Raw genomic sequence first — 15543 nt, 5'->3', positions numbered from 1 at the left:
ATGAATAAGAGTTATTTATTTTAATGTAGTTCAAGTTATCTATTTTTTCCTTTAGTTTAATGCCTTCTGTATCTTGCTTAAGAAATATCAACTACCCCAAACCATGAAGATATTTTACTTTCTAAATGTTATTATTTTATCTTTCATGCATAATTCTATAATCTACTTATAAGTGATTCTGTGAATGGTATGAGGCAGGGTTTTCATATGCATCTCCAATTTATAGACAGAGCATCCATCCCAAGCTGCTTCATAGTGCCACCTTGGTTATAAATCAAGTCTGCTTCCCTATCTGAGTCTTCAAGACTGTCTTGTTCTTCTCAGCCATCTATAATAATAAAAGCATAATATGCTAATTAGACCAGACATCCTTCCGGACAACCTTCTGGATGACACTGCAGTGGTGGGGGCCAAGGCAGAGGGCGGCAGGTGGGGGCCAAGCCCCTTACATAAATTTTGATTAGGATTTCGCTGACTCTGTATATCAATTTGGAGAGAACTGACATCTTTGAAATACTGAGTTGCCCAAGACATGAACATAATGCATCTCTCTATACATATATTTGAGTCATCTCTCATTTCTCCCAGTAAATTTGTTATTTTCTGTGCTAAGATCTTACACATCTTTCATTAGATATATTCATGGGAAGTTGATATTTTTGGTGTTACTGTAAACATCATTTTAAAAAATGTCCTAATTATTTGTCGCTGGTATATAGAAGTTCTCTTGATGTTTTTGAAGGCTTCAGTTTTGTGTTTTGTTTCTATAATTCCAGTTATTTTTATTTTATTTAATCCTCACTGGAGGATATTTTTCCATTGATTTTTAGAGAGAGTGGAAGAGAGAGGGAAAGACAGAGAGAAATATTAATCTTGTGTCCAATGGCCCTGGGAAGTCAATTAGGAATCCTAAGAATTTATCTGTAGATTATTTTATATTTTCTGTGTACTCAATCATGTCATCTGTAAATGATGAATTTATATATATATATTTCTTCTATTTCATCTTTATATCTGTTCTTTCCCCCTCTCCCTCTCTCCTTCTTTTCCTACCTCCCTTCCTCTTTTCTCATTGCCAGGACCAATTTCTAATGCAATGTTCATTACAAATCATGACGACAGGCATCTCACAGAAGAATATTTTCAAATTTTCATCTTTAAACTATGAGGTTTGTTTCAGGTTTTATGTAAAAAAGTTCCATTTTGTCTTTAATATTTTAAATGCTGTTAAATCATGAATTAGTATTGTATTAAATACTTTGTTCTTCATTTATGGAAATGAAAATACATTTCTCATTTATTCTGTTCATGAGATGAGTTTCACTGTTATTTCTGAAATAACAGAAGTTTATTTCTTGTTCATTTTGTAGCCACCTACATGTTAGCAGGGACCCAGAATTCATTGACTTTGTGATTCTACATCCTTTAAGTTCTTAAGAGTACTGTGGACGTAGCCAGCGTAGGCAAGGAGAGCAAGTGTGGGGAATCACAGAGAGCGCAGCCCTTCTCTCATTGTATGGAATCCCAAACTAGTCACAGGTCACACCTGTTTCCCAGGGAGTTTTGACCGTGCAGACTCTGTCTGTCTTGAGCCATGTCTCTCCACTCTTCTGGTTGCATGAAACTTTTCTCCGGTAGACGCCTTGCGAAAGGGTCCATAGGCATCATGATGTCCATAGGAATTATGATCTGAGTGTTCATAATAGTCTGCTGCCATTACACTTGAACATATATATGGCTCTGCTTCACATTTTATTAAAAAATAAAGGTTCTTTCCTTAAAAAGTTATTCGATTATATTCTGGCTTTGGTGAAAAAAGTATCCTGGAAATCTGATTTTCTTTCCATTTTAAGTGTCACTCTAACTGATGAATGCTTAAGGGTTTTTCCCCTTTAAAATTCAGTAGTTTTATTAGAATATGTTTGGTTTTAAACCTTCAGGATCTATTTTTCTAAACATTCAGTGTCCTTTCAATATGTACCTTCAAATCATCTTAAATTTCAGGACATTTTCATTACTATTAGTTTTGTTTTGTTCCATTGCTTTAGTTTTCTTTCTTTTTAAAAATTCTTTATTGTTTAAAGAATTACATATGTCTCCTTTTCCCCCTATTGACCTCTCCCCGGCTACTCCCATTCCCCAGCACATGCCCTCACCCCCCTACTGTCTGTGTCCATGGGTTATGCTTATATGCATGCATACAAGTCCTTTGGTTGATCTCTTACCCACCCACCACCCTCCCCTGCCTTCCCTCTGAGGTTTGATGGTCTGTTTGATGCTTCTCTGTCTCTGTGTCTATTTTTGTTCATCCGTTTATGTTGTTCATTATATTCCACAGAAGAGTGAGATCATGTGGTGTTTATGTTTCTCTGACTGGCTTATTTGTCTTTGCTGCCCTTCCCCAATCTGGGACCTGGTAGTGGTGCTTAAGCAGGACTGCTATTGGCCTTCTCAGAATCTCCATCAGCCCACCTCCCCTAGGGACAACTGAGGTCCTCCATCTCATCATCAGTGCAAAAGCAGCTTCAAATTAGGCCTCTGCAAACCTTAGCATACTGCTCTCCAGGCCCATCCATGCTGTTGTGAATGATAAAGAGTTCTTTCTTTTTTATAGCAGCATAGTATTCCATTGTGTAGATGTACCATAGTTTTTTTAAAATTCTTTATTGTTTAAAGTATTACATGAGTCTCCATTTTCCCCTCATTAACCTCTCCCCCCCTCCTCCTCCCCCAAGCACAAGCCTTCCCCCCTCCCTCCCATATTGTCTGTGTTCATTGGTTTTGCTCATGTGCATGCATACAAGTCCTTTGGTTGAACTCTTACCCCCTCACTCCTCGCCTTCCCTCATAGGTTGGACAGTCTGTTCGATGCTTCTATGTCTCTGGATCTATTTTTAGTTTATGTTGTTGATTATATTTCACAAATGAGTAAGATCATGTGATATTTATCTTTCTCCTACTGGCTTATTTCACTTAGCATAATGCTCTTTATGTCCATCCATGCTGTTACAAATGGTAAGAGTTCTTTCTTTTTTAGAACAGTGTAGTATTCCATTGTGTAGATGTACCATAGCTTTTTAATCCATTCATCTGCTGATGGGCACTTAGGCTATTTCCAAGTCGTAGCTATTGTAAATTGTGCTGCTAGGAACATAGGCGTGCATATATCCTTTCTGATTAGTGTTTCTGATTTCTTGGGATATATTCCTAGAAGTTGGATCACTGGGTCAAATGGGAGTTCCATCCATAATTTTTTGAGGAAACTCCATACTTTTTTCCATATTGGCTGCACCAGTCTGCATTCCCACCAGCAGTGCACAAGGATTCCTTTTTCTCCGCATCCTCGCCAGCACTTGTCATGTGTTGATTTGTTGATGATAGCCATTCTGACAGGTGTGAGATGGTACCTCATTGTTGTTTTGATTTGCATCTCTAGGATGGTTAGTGACTGAGCATGTTTTCATATGTATCTTGGCCTTTTGTATGTCCACTTTCGAAAAGTGTCTATTTAGGTCCTTTGCCCATTTTTGATTGGATTATTTATCTTTCTTTTGTTAAGATACCTTAGCTTTCTTCCTCAGAGATTCATATGATGTTGAACTTCTTTGACTGATTCCTATATCTTTTATACTATATAATAAAAGCCTAATATGCTAAGTGTCTGGTCATCTGGTCGGCCGTTCAATCAAGGTCCAATATGCTAATGATATGCTAAGGCCACTCAACCACTCACTGTGACGTGTACTGACCACCAGGGGACAGACAGTCCACCGGTCGACCAGTTGCTATGACGTGCACTGATCACCAGCGGGAAGACATTCTGACCAGTAGGTGAGCTTGCTGCAGGGGTCCAGCCAATCGGGACTGAGTGAGACGGGCCAGACATGCCCTCCCATGTCCCTCCCCAGCCCCAATCGTGCACCAGTGGGGTTCCTCGACTGGCCTGTGCCCTCTTGCAATCTGGGACCCCTCGGGGAATGTCAGAGAGCTGGTTTCGGCCCAATCCCACAGGCCAAGCCAAGGGACACCACTGGTGCACAAATTCGTGCACTGGGCCTCTAGTTTTCTTATAAATCCTTTTTACTTCTATATTAATTCATTGTTGATTTTTAAAACATGCTACTTGCCATTTTCCATTTCTCTTAAAGCATAGCAATTTTATTTGCTCTTAAATTCCTCCTAGATTAGAATGTATATATGCATTTTGTATGTAAAACAGTAACATTTATTTCACTCACGAATCTGTAATTTAAGTAGGGTTTGGCACAGTCACCTTTTATTTTAAAAAATAAACTTTCTATATGAGATTTACATAAAAGCTGTGAAGATAGTGCAGAGTAATGTACCCCACACCCAGCAAACCTATACTTATTTAGGCTCCTTTAGTTTTCAGCCTGTCTCTATTTCTGTTTTAGGGTACCATCCAGGATGCCCCATTACATTTAGTCATCATGGCTCCTTATGTTCCTGTTGGCTGTGACCATTTGTGACTTTGTTTTTGATGACCTAGACAGTATTGAGGAGGTCTATGTGGTGATTTTTTAAAATGTCCCTCAATTGGGATCTGTTTGATGTTTTTCTCATTATACTAGGGTTATAGGCTTTTGAGATGAAGATCATGGATGTAAACTGCTATTTTCATTACATCATATCAAAGATACGTACTTTCAACATGACATTACTTATCATTTTGACCTTCATCACCTGGCTGAGGTAGTATGTGCCCTTTTACTATCCCCACCGTCTCCTTTCCTTTCATACTCATCAAGGGAGTCATTATTCGAAGCCCCAAATTAAGGAATGGGCAGTTATGCTCCACCTCCTTGAGGGCAGAAAATCTACATAAACTACTTAGAATTCTTTGGCATGGGAGGTTTCCCATCTCCCCACTGATTTATTTATTCAATCATTTATTTATATCACTAAGGACTCATGGACTCATTTATTTGGTTATTACTTTGGTTATAATCTAATTTATTTATTTTGTTGTCCAAATTGTTCTAGCTTTGGCCATTAGAAGTCTTTTAGTTTGTGCCAAAGTCCTCATAAGTCTTTTTTTTTTTGGGGGGGGGGGGGCGGGTTAGTGGTATTTTTTTTTTTTTTTTTTGGTTTGTTTGTTTGTTGGGAGCATTTTCTTTTTGGCACAACAGATATGCCTCAGCCCCAGAATCAGCCAGTTTCTCCAAGAAGCCTTGGTTCCATTTTATTGGAGAATGGCATTAGAAACCACAACCTGCCACTAGGCATGCTCATTGCTACTGCTGTGCATTGCTACTGCTACTGCTTCTTGGCCCACTTGCTAACAGAACAAGGAAATATTTGCTTGCAAACAAACCTATATATATATATATTTTTTTGCAAATAAATCTATATTTATTTGTATACTGGAGGCCCAGTGCACGAAATTCGTGCAGAGGTAGGGTCTTTAGTGGCTGCTGATTGCCGGCCAGGGCCTTCCTTCATTCCGCGCCACCCCCTGGTGGTCAGCGCATGTCATAGCCAGTGATTGAACTCCTGGTTGGTTGCATTCCCGAAGGCACACTTTTTGTATTGGGCTTTTATATCTATAGAAGATATCCATCTATATTAAGTGACAGTATCATATATTAAGCTAAACATTGGTTCATACTGATGTCCCTGACTCTAATTCATTACCACATGTATCCTTATTGCTATCTTCATTGCTTGTCTATAACTACCATTTCCACAGTGAGAAACCTGTCCCCACTATCCACCATCCATTGTTCAATTACAATATACATGCACAGTGATTTCAGAATTGTTAACCTGTACCCCTGCAGGAAACAACTGACCAACTAGAGTATAGTTCTTATGTGCTGTTCCTTTTACTTTTGGTCTTACAGACTCCAAATCTACCTTTTCCTTCATCACTTTCCATGAGGTTGACTCATACAGCCATTACAGTCTGCATTCCATTTTGGGATCTTCCAATTTCCAAAAGATTTTTTAAACCTGCATGCATTAAGGTTCGCTATTTGTGTTGTAAAATTCTATGGGCTTGATAAATGCATATCAACCACTTCAGTATCTATAGCATGGTTTCACCATTCTAAGCCCCTCCTCTCTCATGCCTCACCTGTTCAACCATCCACCCCCTCTTCTTCCCCAATCCCTAGCAACCACTGATCTGAATTGCATGAGACTCCATTTAGCTTTGTAAGAAACTGCTGAACTGCCTTCCAAGTGGCTGTACTATTTTGCATTTGCATTGTTAAACACCAATAAATGACAGTTCCTGTTACTCTGCTTAATTGCCAGCAATTAATAATGTCAGTTTGTAGTATTTTAGTCATTCTAATAGGTGTGCAGTGGTATCTCATTTAATTTGCATAACCATAATGAAAAAATGATGTTGAGAATTTTTCATATGCTTATTTGCCATCTATATATCTTCTTTGGTGCAGTACTTGTTCAGATATTTTGCCCATTTCTTTCTTTGGGGGCTAGGACTGTTTGTTTTCTTACTGTTGAATTTTGTAAGTTCTCTGTATATTTGGTATGTAAGTTCTTTATCAGATGTGTTTTGCAAAAGATTCCTTCCAGTCTGTGGCTTGTCTTTTTATTCTCCTAAAAGTGACTTTTGCAAAGCAGAAGAGTTTAATTTTAATACAGTTCAATGTATTATTTTTTCATGCTTTTAGTGTTATATATATATAAAAAAAAAAACAACGAAAAAACACCTCATCCCCAAATCAAAGGTTATGTAGATTTTTCTCTTTGTCTTCTAGAAGTTTTATAGTTTACATGTAAGACTATGATCCACTTTGAATTTAATTTTGTGGAAGAAGTAAGGTTTGTATCTAAATTCAGGGTTTTGTTTTGTTTTTTACATATGAACCTCAACTTGTCCCAGCATCATTAATTGAAAAGACTATTCTTTTTCCTTTGAATTTTCTTTCCACCTCTGTTAGAAATCAGTTGACTATTTTTGAATGGGTCTATTGTTGTGATCTCTGTTCCGTTCCATTAGTTTATATAGCCATTATTCCACCAGTAGCATGCTGTCTTGATCACTGCAGGTTTATAGTAAGTCTGAAATTTGATAGTATAATTCTTCCAAGTTTGTTCTTTTTCAGTATTATATCAGCAGTATTTATTTTGACATGATTTTTTTAATTTCTAAATTGTTTCTTGAGTTCTTCACCCCTCCTTTCAAAACCTTTTTTTTAATCATCTAATTTCTGAGTTTTTAAAATTCAGGTTTTATGTTGTTCTTTCATAGTTTATGTGATCTTAAAAGTGTGTAGCTAGTTTTATCTATTCTATTATAGTTTTCATCTGTTTTGTGAGTGCCTTTTTCTTGCATGTTTTCATTGTTTCTATGGAGATTATTATGTTTGTTATTCTTTTTATTTTTCGTTATAAAGAAACTTAGGATGAGCTTCAATCATAATCCTTTTGGTTGCTTTTTTCTTAAATAAAAGAAATTCCCTCTAGTTTTATGAGGGAAGGGTGGGAAAGTGATAGATTTTCTACCTTCAAGAGCTTAGAGCTCCTTCTTGGTTTCTCTTGCAAACTAATAAAAAACATGGGCTTGTATTTTCTAAATGATGGATCTTCTGGTAATTTCTAACACTTTCATCAATACGTTCTCTTTTCATTTCTACTATTTTTCTGTTCTGATGTACTACTCCCAGAAGTTCTTCTCAATGCTAGGCCTTTCTTTGAAAAAGAACCTTGTATTTGTTAGTTTGAAGAGTTTATAGGGCCCAGAATACTCCTAATACTAACAGCCATTATCACATTGCCATTCCTTTGTCCCATGAACTGGATCTAATCAAACTCCCTTCCAATTTGGCAGCTTCTCTCAGATTGACCACTGCGTTTTACAGTAAGAACATACTGGTAATTGAAGCGATCTGTTCTCAGGGCCTTAAGAATTTCAGTTGCCTTCCCTCTGCTTTCCCCCACACAGATGAGATAACACAATGGTCTTGTAACCATACACTGTTGTGCCCTACCTGCTTATCTTCGGGGTGGGGGTGGGGATTTCCTGGGACACTGTCAACTAGTTTTATTGTAGTGCTGTCTGTGTGTCTTTGGGTTTGCTATCCTAGTTGCTCAGTATGTTTTTATTTGGGAAGGGGGACTTTCAAATATTAAACCAACTTTGCCTTCCTCAAATAAGCCCAACTTGGTTGTAATACATCATTTTAATGTATCACCAAACTCATTTTGCTAATAACTTGTAAAAATATTTATGAAATAGGCTGGCTTATATTTTTTTCTTGAAATGTCCTTGTTGGGTTTTCTTATAAAAGTTATGTTGTCTAAATGACAAATACCCATTCTTTTTTATAGATTTTATGTTAAATTGATATTTATTAATTAAAATATAGGCCTGGTGCATGAATTGGTGCATGGGTGGCATCCAGCCAGCTTGGCCAGGGGGAGGGGACATGGGTCGTTGGCCTGCCTGCCTGCTGGCCGAACTCCTGGTTGAGGGGACAATTTGCATATTAGCCTTTTATTATATAGGCTATACACTGAGTGGCCAGATTATTATGCATTCAAAGATCATAATAATATGGCCACTCAGTGTATACAGACTTTCTATCTCTTCTTCTTTCAGCTCTCAATTTCACTTAATCATTAAAATAATTGAAATAAAGCTGTCCAAAATCTGCTCTGATTTTCATTTCAATCTTGGTAAAATCCATAGTTATGTCCCACCTTTGATCCCTCATATTGGTAATTTAGTCTTCTTTCTCTTTTATTTCTGATCAGTCTTGTCAGTTCTTATAATTTCGTTAATTATTTTTAAAAGTTTGACTTTTTAGAGTTTTTCTAATATATATAAATATATGTTTATATCTCATATACTTCTGCTCTGATTTCCTTTCTTCTACTTTGTTCTTTCTCTAGCTTCTTAAGATAGATATTTTCATAAAAATTTTAGCCTTAGTTCTTTTAAAATATATACTATATATAACATATATCATACATGAATAATATAGCTAAAAGGCTATACGTTTTCCTCTGAGCATGGCTTTGACTGTAATCCACACATTGTGATATATTTTATGTGCATCAACATTCAGAAAAATATATCTTCAAATTTCTACTGCGATATTCTCTGACTCAGACGTTATTTAGAAGCATATTACTCAATTTCCAAATATTGGAAAATTTATATTTATCATTTCTTATTGATTTCTTAAATATTTCTGTGGTGGTCACAGAAGAAATCCACATGATTTCAATCCTCTGATATTTGTTGAGACCTGCTTTCTAGGCTATCTGTAATAATAAAAGGGTAATATGCTAATTAGACCAGACATCATTCTAGACATCATTCACGAAGATGGGGCCAGAAGGAAGCCCAGGTTCCAGGTGCCTGCCAGCAGAGCAAAGCCCTGGTCCCTGGTGCCAGAGGGAAGCCAGTGCCGGCAGCTGAGGGAAGGAAGGCCCACTCTTTCGTGAATTTCGTGCATCAGGTCTCTAGTATTTGATAAACGTTCCATATGCACTTAAAAAGACTGTTTATTCTTCGGTTGTTTGCTTTTTTCATTATTTGCTTTATGTGTCTTTACTCCTTTATCATTATGAAATATCCCTCTTTATCTCCAATAATGTATCCTGTTTAAAGTCTATTTTATCTATTTATTAATAGAGCCACAGCAATCTTCATATATGTCTTTCATGGCATTCTTTTTGAAGAGGCCAGGGCAGTTATCTTATAAAATGACCCACTCTACAGTAATTTGTTCCCTCTTAGTTTTATTTAACTTGTTCCTATCCTGTTCACTTTCTGGAAACCAGAAGTGAGATTTAGCTAAATTAGGTTTAGGGTAAACATACTTAGCAATAACACTTCATAGGCAGTGCTTTGAATTTTACATTTTGTCATGTCAGGGATATGATCACTCTAGCCTCATAATATTGTTGGATGGATTAAATGAGAGGATGTATGTCAAGTGCCTGAGATGCTATCTGACACATTATAGGTAAAGAGCAGAGTTTCTCAGCCTTAGCACTACTAACATGTTGGACCAGATAATTCAGTGCAGTGAGCACTGTCCTGTCCATTGTAGGATGTTTAGCAACATTCCTGACCTCTACCCATTATATGCCAATAACATCCTCCAGCTGTAATAACCAAAAATATCTCCAGACAATTTCAAGTGTCCTCTAGGGGTAAAAATCTGTCCCAATTCAGAATCACTGGCATAAAACAAAAACTGGAATAAAAAAGTATTTGATAAATATTCCATAAGCACCTACTATCATGCCTTGTGCAAAGCTTTGAGATTAAGAGCTGAATGGAACATGAATGCTGACCTTAACATATTCATAGTTTTAGGGAAAGATAATGAGGCAAATGGGAAATTAAAATATGGTGTGGTAAGTGCTGTAACAGGGACAATCATGTGCTATGAGAGGAAGGACAACTAACTCAGTCTGGAGCAGAAATTCATTCACCGAGGAATAGAGAATAGACTTCCTAGTTGAGATCCACAGGACAGAACGGTCTCCCCATTCCCATTATGGCTCAAGAGATCAAACCAGTAATGACTGTTGTGAATGAAAATAAACACTCAAGAAATAAATGATCAAAAACCCACATAATTTCCAGTCTGTACTTCAGAGTATGACCAATAAAGATGAATCTACTAGTGAATATACAGACACAGACAAAGTCAGCCAGGAGTGAGAGCTAGAAATGGCACAGTCAGCCATCTACTTCTTCAGTTGTTGTATTTTCCCATTCTCTAGCTCTCCGTCTTGTGTGGGGTCAGACTGAATAACTGAAACAAGATTAACACCAGTCAGGATGATGTCACACACACTCCGCGCTGACACAGAAAGGCCTTAAATGAGGCTACCTATCCAGCTGGGCATACTAGCCTATACTTCCGTTCTTCATCCTGGCTGGGTGTTTTTTCAGCTTTCTTGCAGTGTAAGTCAGAGACTGGTTAACTGTCCACTAAGCCTGTTTCCTCTCATTCCTGGGCATATCACTCAACTATCTTTCCTAACCTCCACTGAGTTCTAGGCCAAGGCATGAATGAGTGAAAGTGACATGTCCTCCTTCCGGGTCTCGCCCATGAAAACTTCCCATGTGCAATTCTTCATATTGTTTTCATTTCTACGGGCTTGATGCAGACAAACATTGGTACCTTAAAAGGCAAGGTTTAAAGATGGCAGAGCTGAGGAGCAGAGAAAACCCATGTTCCTGAGAATCCCCTTGGAGGAGAGAGGCCCCGCAATGAGGAATGCCCTTCCTGGGCTTGATATGAATAAGAAGTAAACTTCCACTGAGTCAAGCCATGAGATTTGGAAGTTTATCTAGTACAGCAGCTAGCCTTACCTTCCTAATAAGCCGAAGTGGAGAAAGAGGCAGGTTTACCCTGCAACTGTAACCCCTCTAGCCCCTGGACACGCACAGTATTTCATCCATGATCACCAAGCCAAAGAGGAGTGCCTTGGCCAGAACTTTTCACTGAGATTCCCTTGAGGGAAATAGGTATGTAGGAGGCAATTTGCAGGGCTATTGCTAAAGATCACACTTCATCTAAAGTCTGCAGCACAGAAGTATAAAAGGATGTGGGCTTTGATGTTGGACAGATGTGGCTTTGAATCTTGGCTCCCCCGTGACAATTCTTTGGCTCCATCTCTCTGGGCCTCTGTTTCTTCATCTGTAAAATGAGGGTAATGACACCTCACAGGAATTTTGTGGGGATAAAATAACAGCATATAAAACACTGGCACAGTTCCTGGCATTTCCAAGGTACTCAATTAGCTCCCTTTGACAACCATGAAATTAATGAATTGGAAATTTATTTATCCTTCTAATCAGAGGACGAGGGGAGAGCTAGCCTTTACACTAAGCACTGTATATTTATCCTTCCATAGAAATGTTGAATGTTTCATAGAAAGAAACCAGGTCCAACAAATGCTTTTGTGTGTTTTTCCTTGGTCTAAACAAGGAGAAGAATTTAAGCTTTAAGAAACTTAAAAATAAAAACATAAATGGAGGCAACATTCATTAATTTTATAACTATTTTCCATTATAAGAAAGAAATGTCATATTTCCAGACCACAGCAGCAGAACACACGCTGGCCTTTGACCCAGCAGAAGAGAAAAAAAAAGAGACAATTTACACAACAGAGGGGGGAGTAATGGATTTTGCTGGGTAACACCCCTTCCCATTTCCCTGTCGTCCCAGACGGAATGATCACAAAGCTAACGAGTTGGTGGCAAGACCTCACCTTTCCCAAGCCCATCTCTGTAGATGAAACTGAAAACAGGACAGGTAAATAGGGAACATCCTTTCAGATAAGCTGGCAGAGCAGTGAGCTGCTGCAGCCCCCCTGTACCCAACTGCAGGAGAAGGAGGCTGCAATGTCAGGTCAACCAAGATGCGGAGGGAAGCGAGGAAGAGAGCCACCCACCAGCATGACTAAGTGCTCTTTGGGACAATCCCTGCTCAGAGGGCAGAAAGCAAATATCCAGATGTTATGAGCTGCCAGATGTGATTAACTGAAGAAAGGTGAAGCTGCCCACTTAACCATCTGAGCAGCTCCCCTCATCAAAGTGACCCCAGACTTTTCTGCAAAAGCATTAATCAACAAAACAAATGGAGGCTCCATCCATCTCCCATCTTGCCCCTTTCCCTCTCCCCCTCTGATGCAGCCAGAACCGCGGCCTATTTTTAAACCACTGGCAATGTGTTCTGCCGTGGAAATGCATGGGCTCCCTGACACAGGCTAACGCGCACTCAGAGAGAGACACGGGCTCTCCACAGACTTCGCCCACGTGCTGCCCTTCCTCTCCCATGAGAATGGGGCAGAGGGAGTGCAGGCAGGAAGAGAGGGCCTGACTAGGGAGCATACTACCTGTGCAGAGGAGCAGGGGGATCCGACACTGGTTTCCATGACGGGGAACTAACTGTGGGCTTCCTTCCTCCCTGAAAGTGAAGGCTGAGGCAGGCCAGAGCTAACCCCACATACAAATACCAACAGCGGGTTCAGGCTGAGAAAAGAAAATCAAACCCAGGTGCCAATTCTAGCATCTTTTAAAGAAAAAGTGTTTATGTGAATCCCAGTGTCTCTGTGACATGCATCTAATGTGCTTTAAATATAATAACAAACATTTTATTAAACATTGGAGACTTTTTTTTAGCAAGGTTGCAATGAAGCCAATTTAAAAAAAAACAACAACAACGAAAAAATAGATGACTTTTCAAGAAAGGAGGTTGTGCTGTACTTACAATCGCTCCAGCTGCTTCAGATCCTGGAAGGCGCCTCTCTCAATGATGCTGACCTGGTTGTCTTCCAGATGCCTAGAACCACAGAGACAGTGAGGGTCAAGGACAAGAAGGGCTCAGGGATCCTCATGCCAGGCACACGCCATGCAGGCATGGTCATCCCACGGCCCTGGGGCCCCATCTGGGATCAGAATGGTGGGACCAGAGTGGTGGGACAAGATAATTCACATCCCAGCTTGGTGTCACGATAACCAGGGTTTCGCCGCCTGCACACTTCTACCTGACAGATTGGTTTCCATGCCTCTATTTTAAGAATGTTCTCAGCAAATGTCCCCCCAAGCACTGCAGGATGTTGCACAGAAAAGGAAGAGGTAAAAGCTGCTTCTTATAAAAACTACACATATAATCAGCATCTCTTCCCTCGGAGCTCCCTCCCTCCCGGATTCAAAAATACTTCACCACAAAGGGCCTTCTCTGCTCACTGTTTCAGGGTCAGCTAGTAGAAAGGGTGAAGCTATTGTTGGACACCTGCCTTGAAGGAAAACCAGCCTGGTGCCAGGAACTCCTTTCCCAGTGCTGCCTGTGCCCATCAGGAGGGTGATGGTTACAAAAGCTAGGGCTCCCAGCTGACCTCCAAAGTCTTCGATGCAGGTGATTAAAAAACTAAACACTCCGCTTAAAGTGAATTAGGTTCATGCATGTGGCATATCCTAAGAATTGAGCTTACAATGAAACATTTGTTTCCCTAATTTAAAAAAATAAATGGCATCTTAAAATGGATTAGCTGGATGGTTGGGAAGGGAAGCAATGAAACTACATAGTTTCCATCCAGGGCTGGTGGCTGAACGGGACCGAGTGGAGATGGAAGTGAGCTTCTCTGGAGGGTGGAGTTTAGGAAGGGCCATGGGCTCCTCTGGGTCAGGTAGGAGGAGAGGTGCCCTGAAGCACCTGAAGCCAAGGCAGGAGGAAGGCAGAGCAGCCTGCGAGGCTTAGCTCTCCATTTAGAAGGATTCCTTCCATGACAGCCTCCACCTCTGATACCTCTGAGATGTTTCATAACCACCCCCAAGCCCCAAACTTCTTAGGGTTCACACTTGGGCCTTTATGTTTATTTTCAAGTCCATCTATGCGTTAGGACCAGGAGGGTTCATCATCATACTCCCAGACCTCACATTTGCTTGGACAGCAGCCGCTTAATAAAGGCTTATTGAATGGATGAAAAATTAAAGAGGACTTAGGGCCACAGCACATACTGATTTTGTATCAAGGAAAAGGCTAGTCTAGGCCACATGAAGTTTCTCGCTTAGATTCTCAGAGTGAAGGGGGTATTTTGGAATCAGGATATTTCTCTCTCTCTCTCTCTCTCTCTCTCTCTCTCTCTCTCTCTCTCTCACACACACACACACACACACACACACACACGCACACAGACACACACACACACACACAAACACAAACACACACACACAGGAAACTCCTTTTGAGAACTCAGCTGTCCCATGTCCAAATATCAACAACTGGCCAGAACTGAGTATGGGTCAGGCAAGGCACACATGCTCCCCACTTTGCCACAGTCCTCATCCATTCTGATTCATACATTTATGTTACTTCTGGCCTCTGATAGGCTCCCCACTTTATATGGACACAATGGAGCAGAGAGATTAAGAGACTTGTCCAGGGAGAAATTATTTGTACAAAGTCACACAGCTAGTTTGGGTGGACTCTTAATTCCCATTCTAGTGTGCTTGCCGGATTTGATTTAGAATTCCTTTCCTGCCTTCTTACCAGCTGAGGGTAATGCCATTGGGCTATCTAGTCAACCTCTCCAAGACTCACGCTCTTCATTTGTAAAACAGGAAAAAGAAAGTTAAAAACATCTCATAAGTGAGGCGTGGCTGGTATGGCTCAGTTGGTTGGAGTGTCATCCTGTATATCAAAAGGTCGTGGGGGTTCGATTCTTGGTCAGGGCACATACCCAGGTTGTGGGTTAGATCCCCAGTTGGGCTGTCTATGGGAGGCAACAGATCAATGTTTCTCTCTCACATCAATGTTTTTCTTTCTCTTGCTTCCTCTCCCTTCCTCTCTCTCTAAAATCAATAAAAGCATATCCTTGGGTGAGGATTTTAAAAAAAATCTCATAAATGAAAATAAAAATGGAGCAAAGTATATAAATTATCTAGCCCAGGATCTCGAGTATAATTAGATGTTTAATAAATGTTATTTTTCTTTCCTTCTCTTCCTTTTCCACCTCGCCATATGGCAACGAGGGCCTTGGAATGCTAATAGACTCACGCTAGCACATTTTGCTAAA

At 39.8% G+C, this 15543-nt stretch overlaps 1 protein-coding gene across 1 annotated transcript in view; it reads right to left on the bottom strand.

Moving 5' to 3' along the window:
• SLIT3 (slit guidance ligand 3) overlaps nucleotides 1-15543 on the bottom strand; it is a 560992-nt gene that overhangs the window by 497110 nt on the left and 48339 nt on the right. Inside the window, exon 3 of the mRNA XM_080675632.1 lies at nucleotides 13236-13307. Coding sequence (XP_080531758.1) covers nucleotides 13236-13307 — 72 coding nt within the window. The remainder of the gene's footprint in view (nucleotides 1-13235; nucleotides 13308-15543) is intronic.

The sequence above is a fragment of the Plecotus auritus genome, assembly GCF_963455305.1.
Source record: "Plecotus auritus genome assembly, chromosome: 6".
Classification (NCBI taxonomy): Eukaryota; Metazoa; Chordata; class Mammalia; order Chiroptera; family Vespertilionidae; genus Plecotus; species Plecotus auritus.
This window is presented reverse-complemented; position numbering and strand designations above follow the sequence as displayed.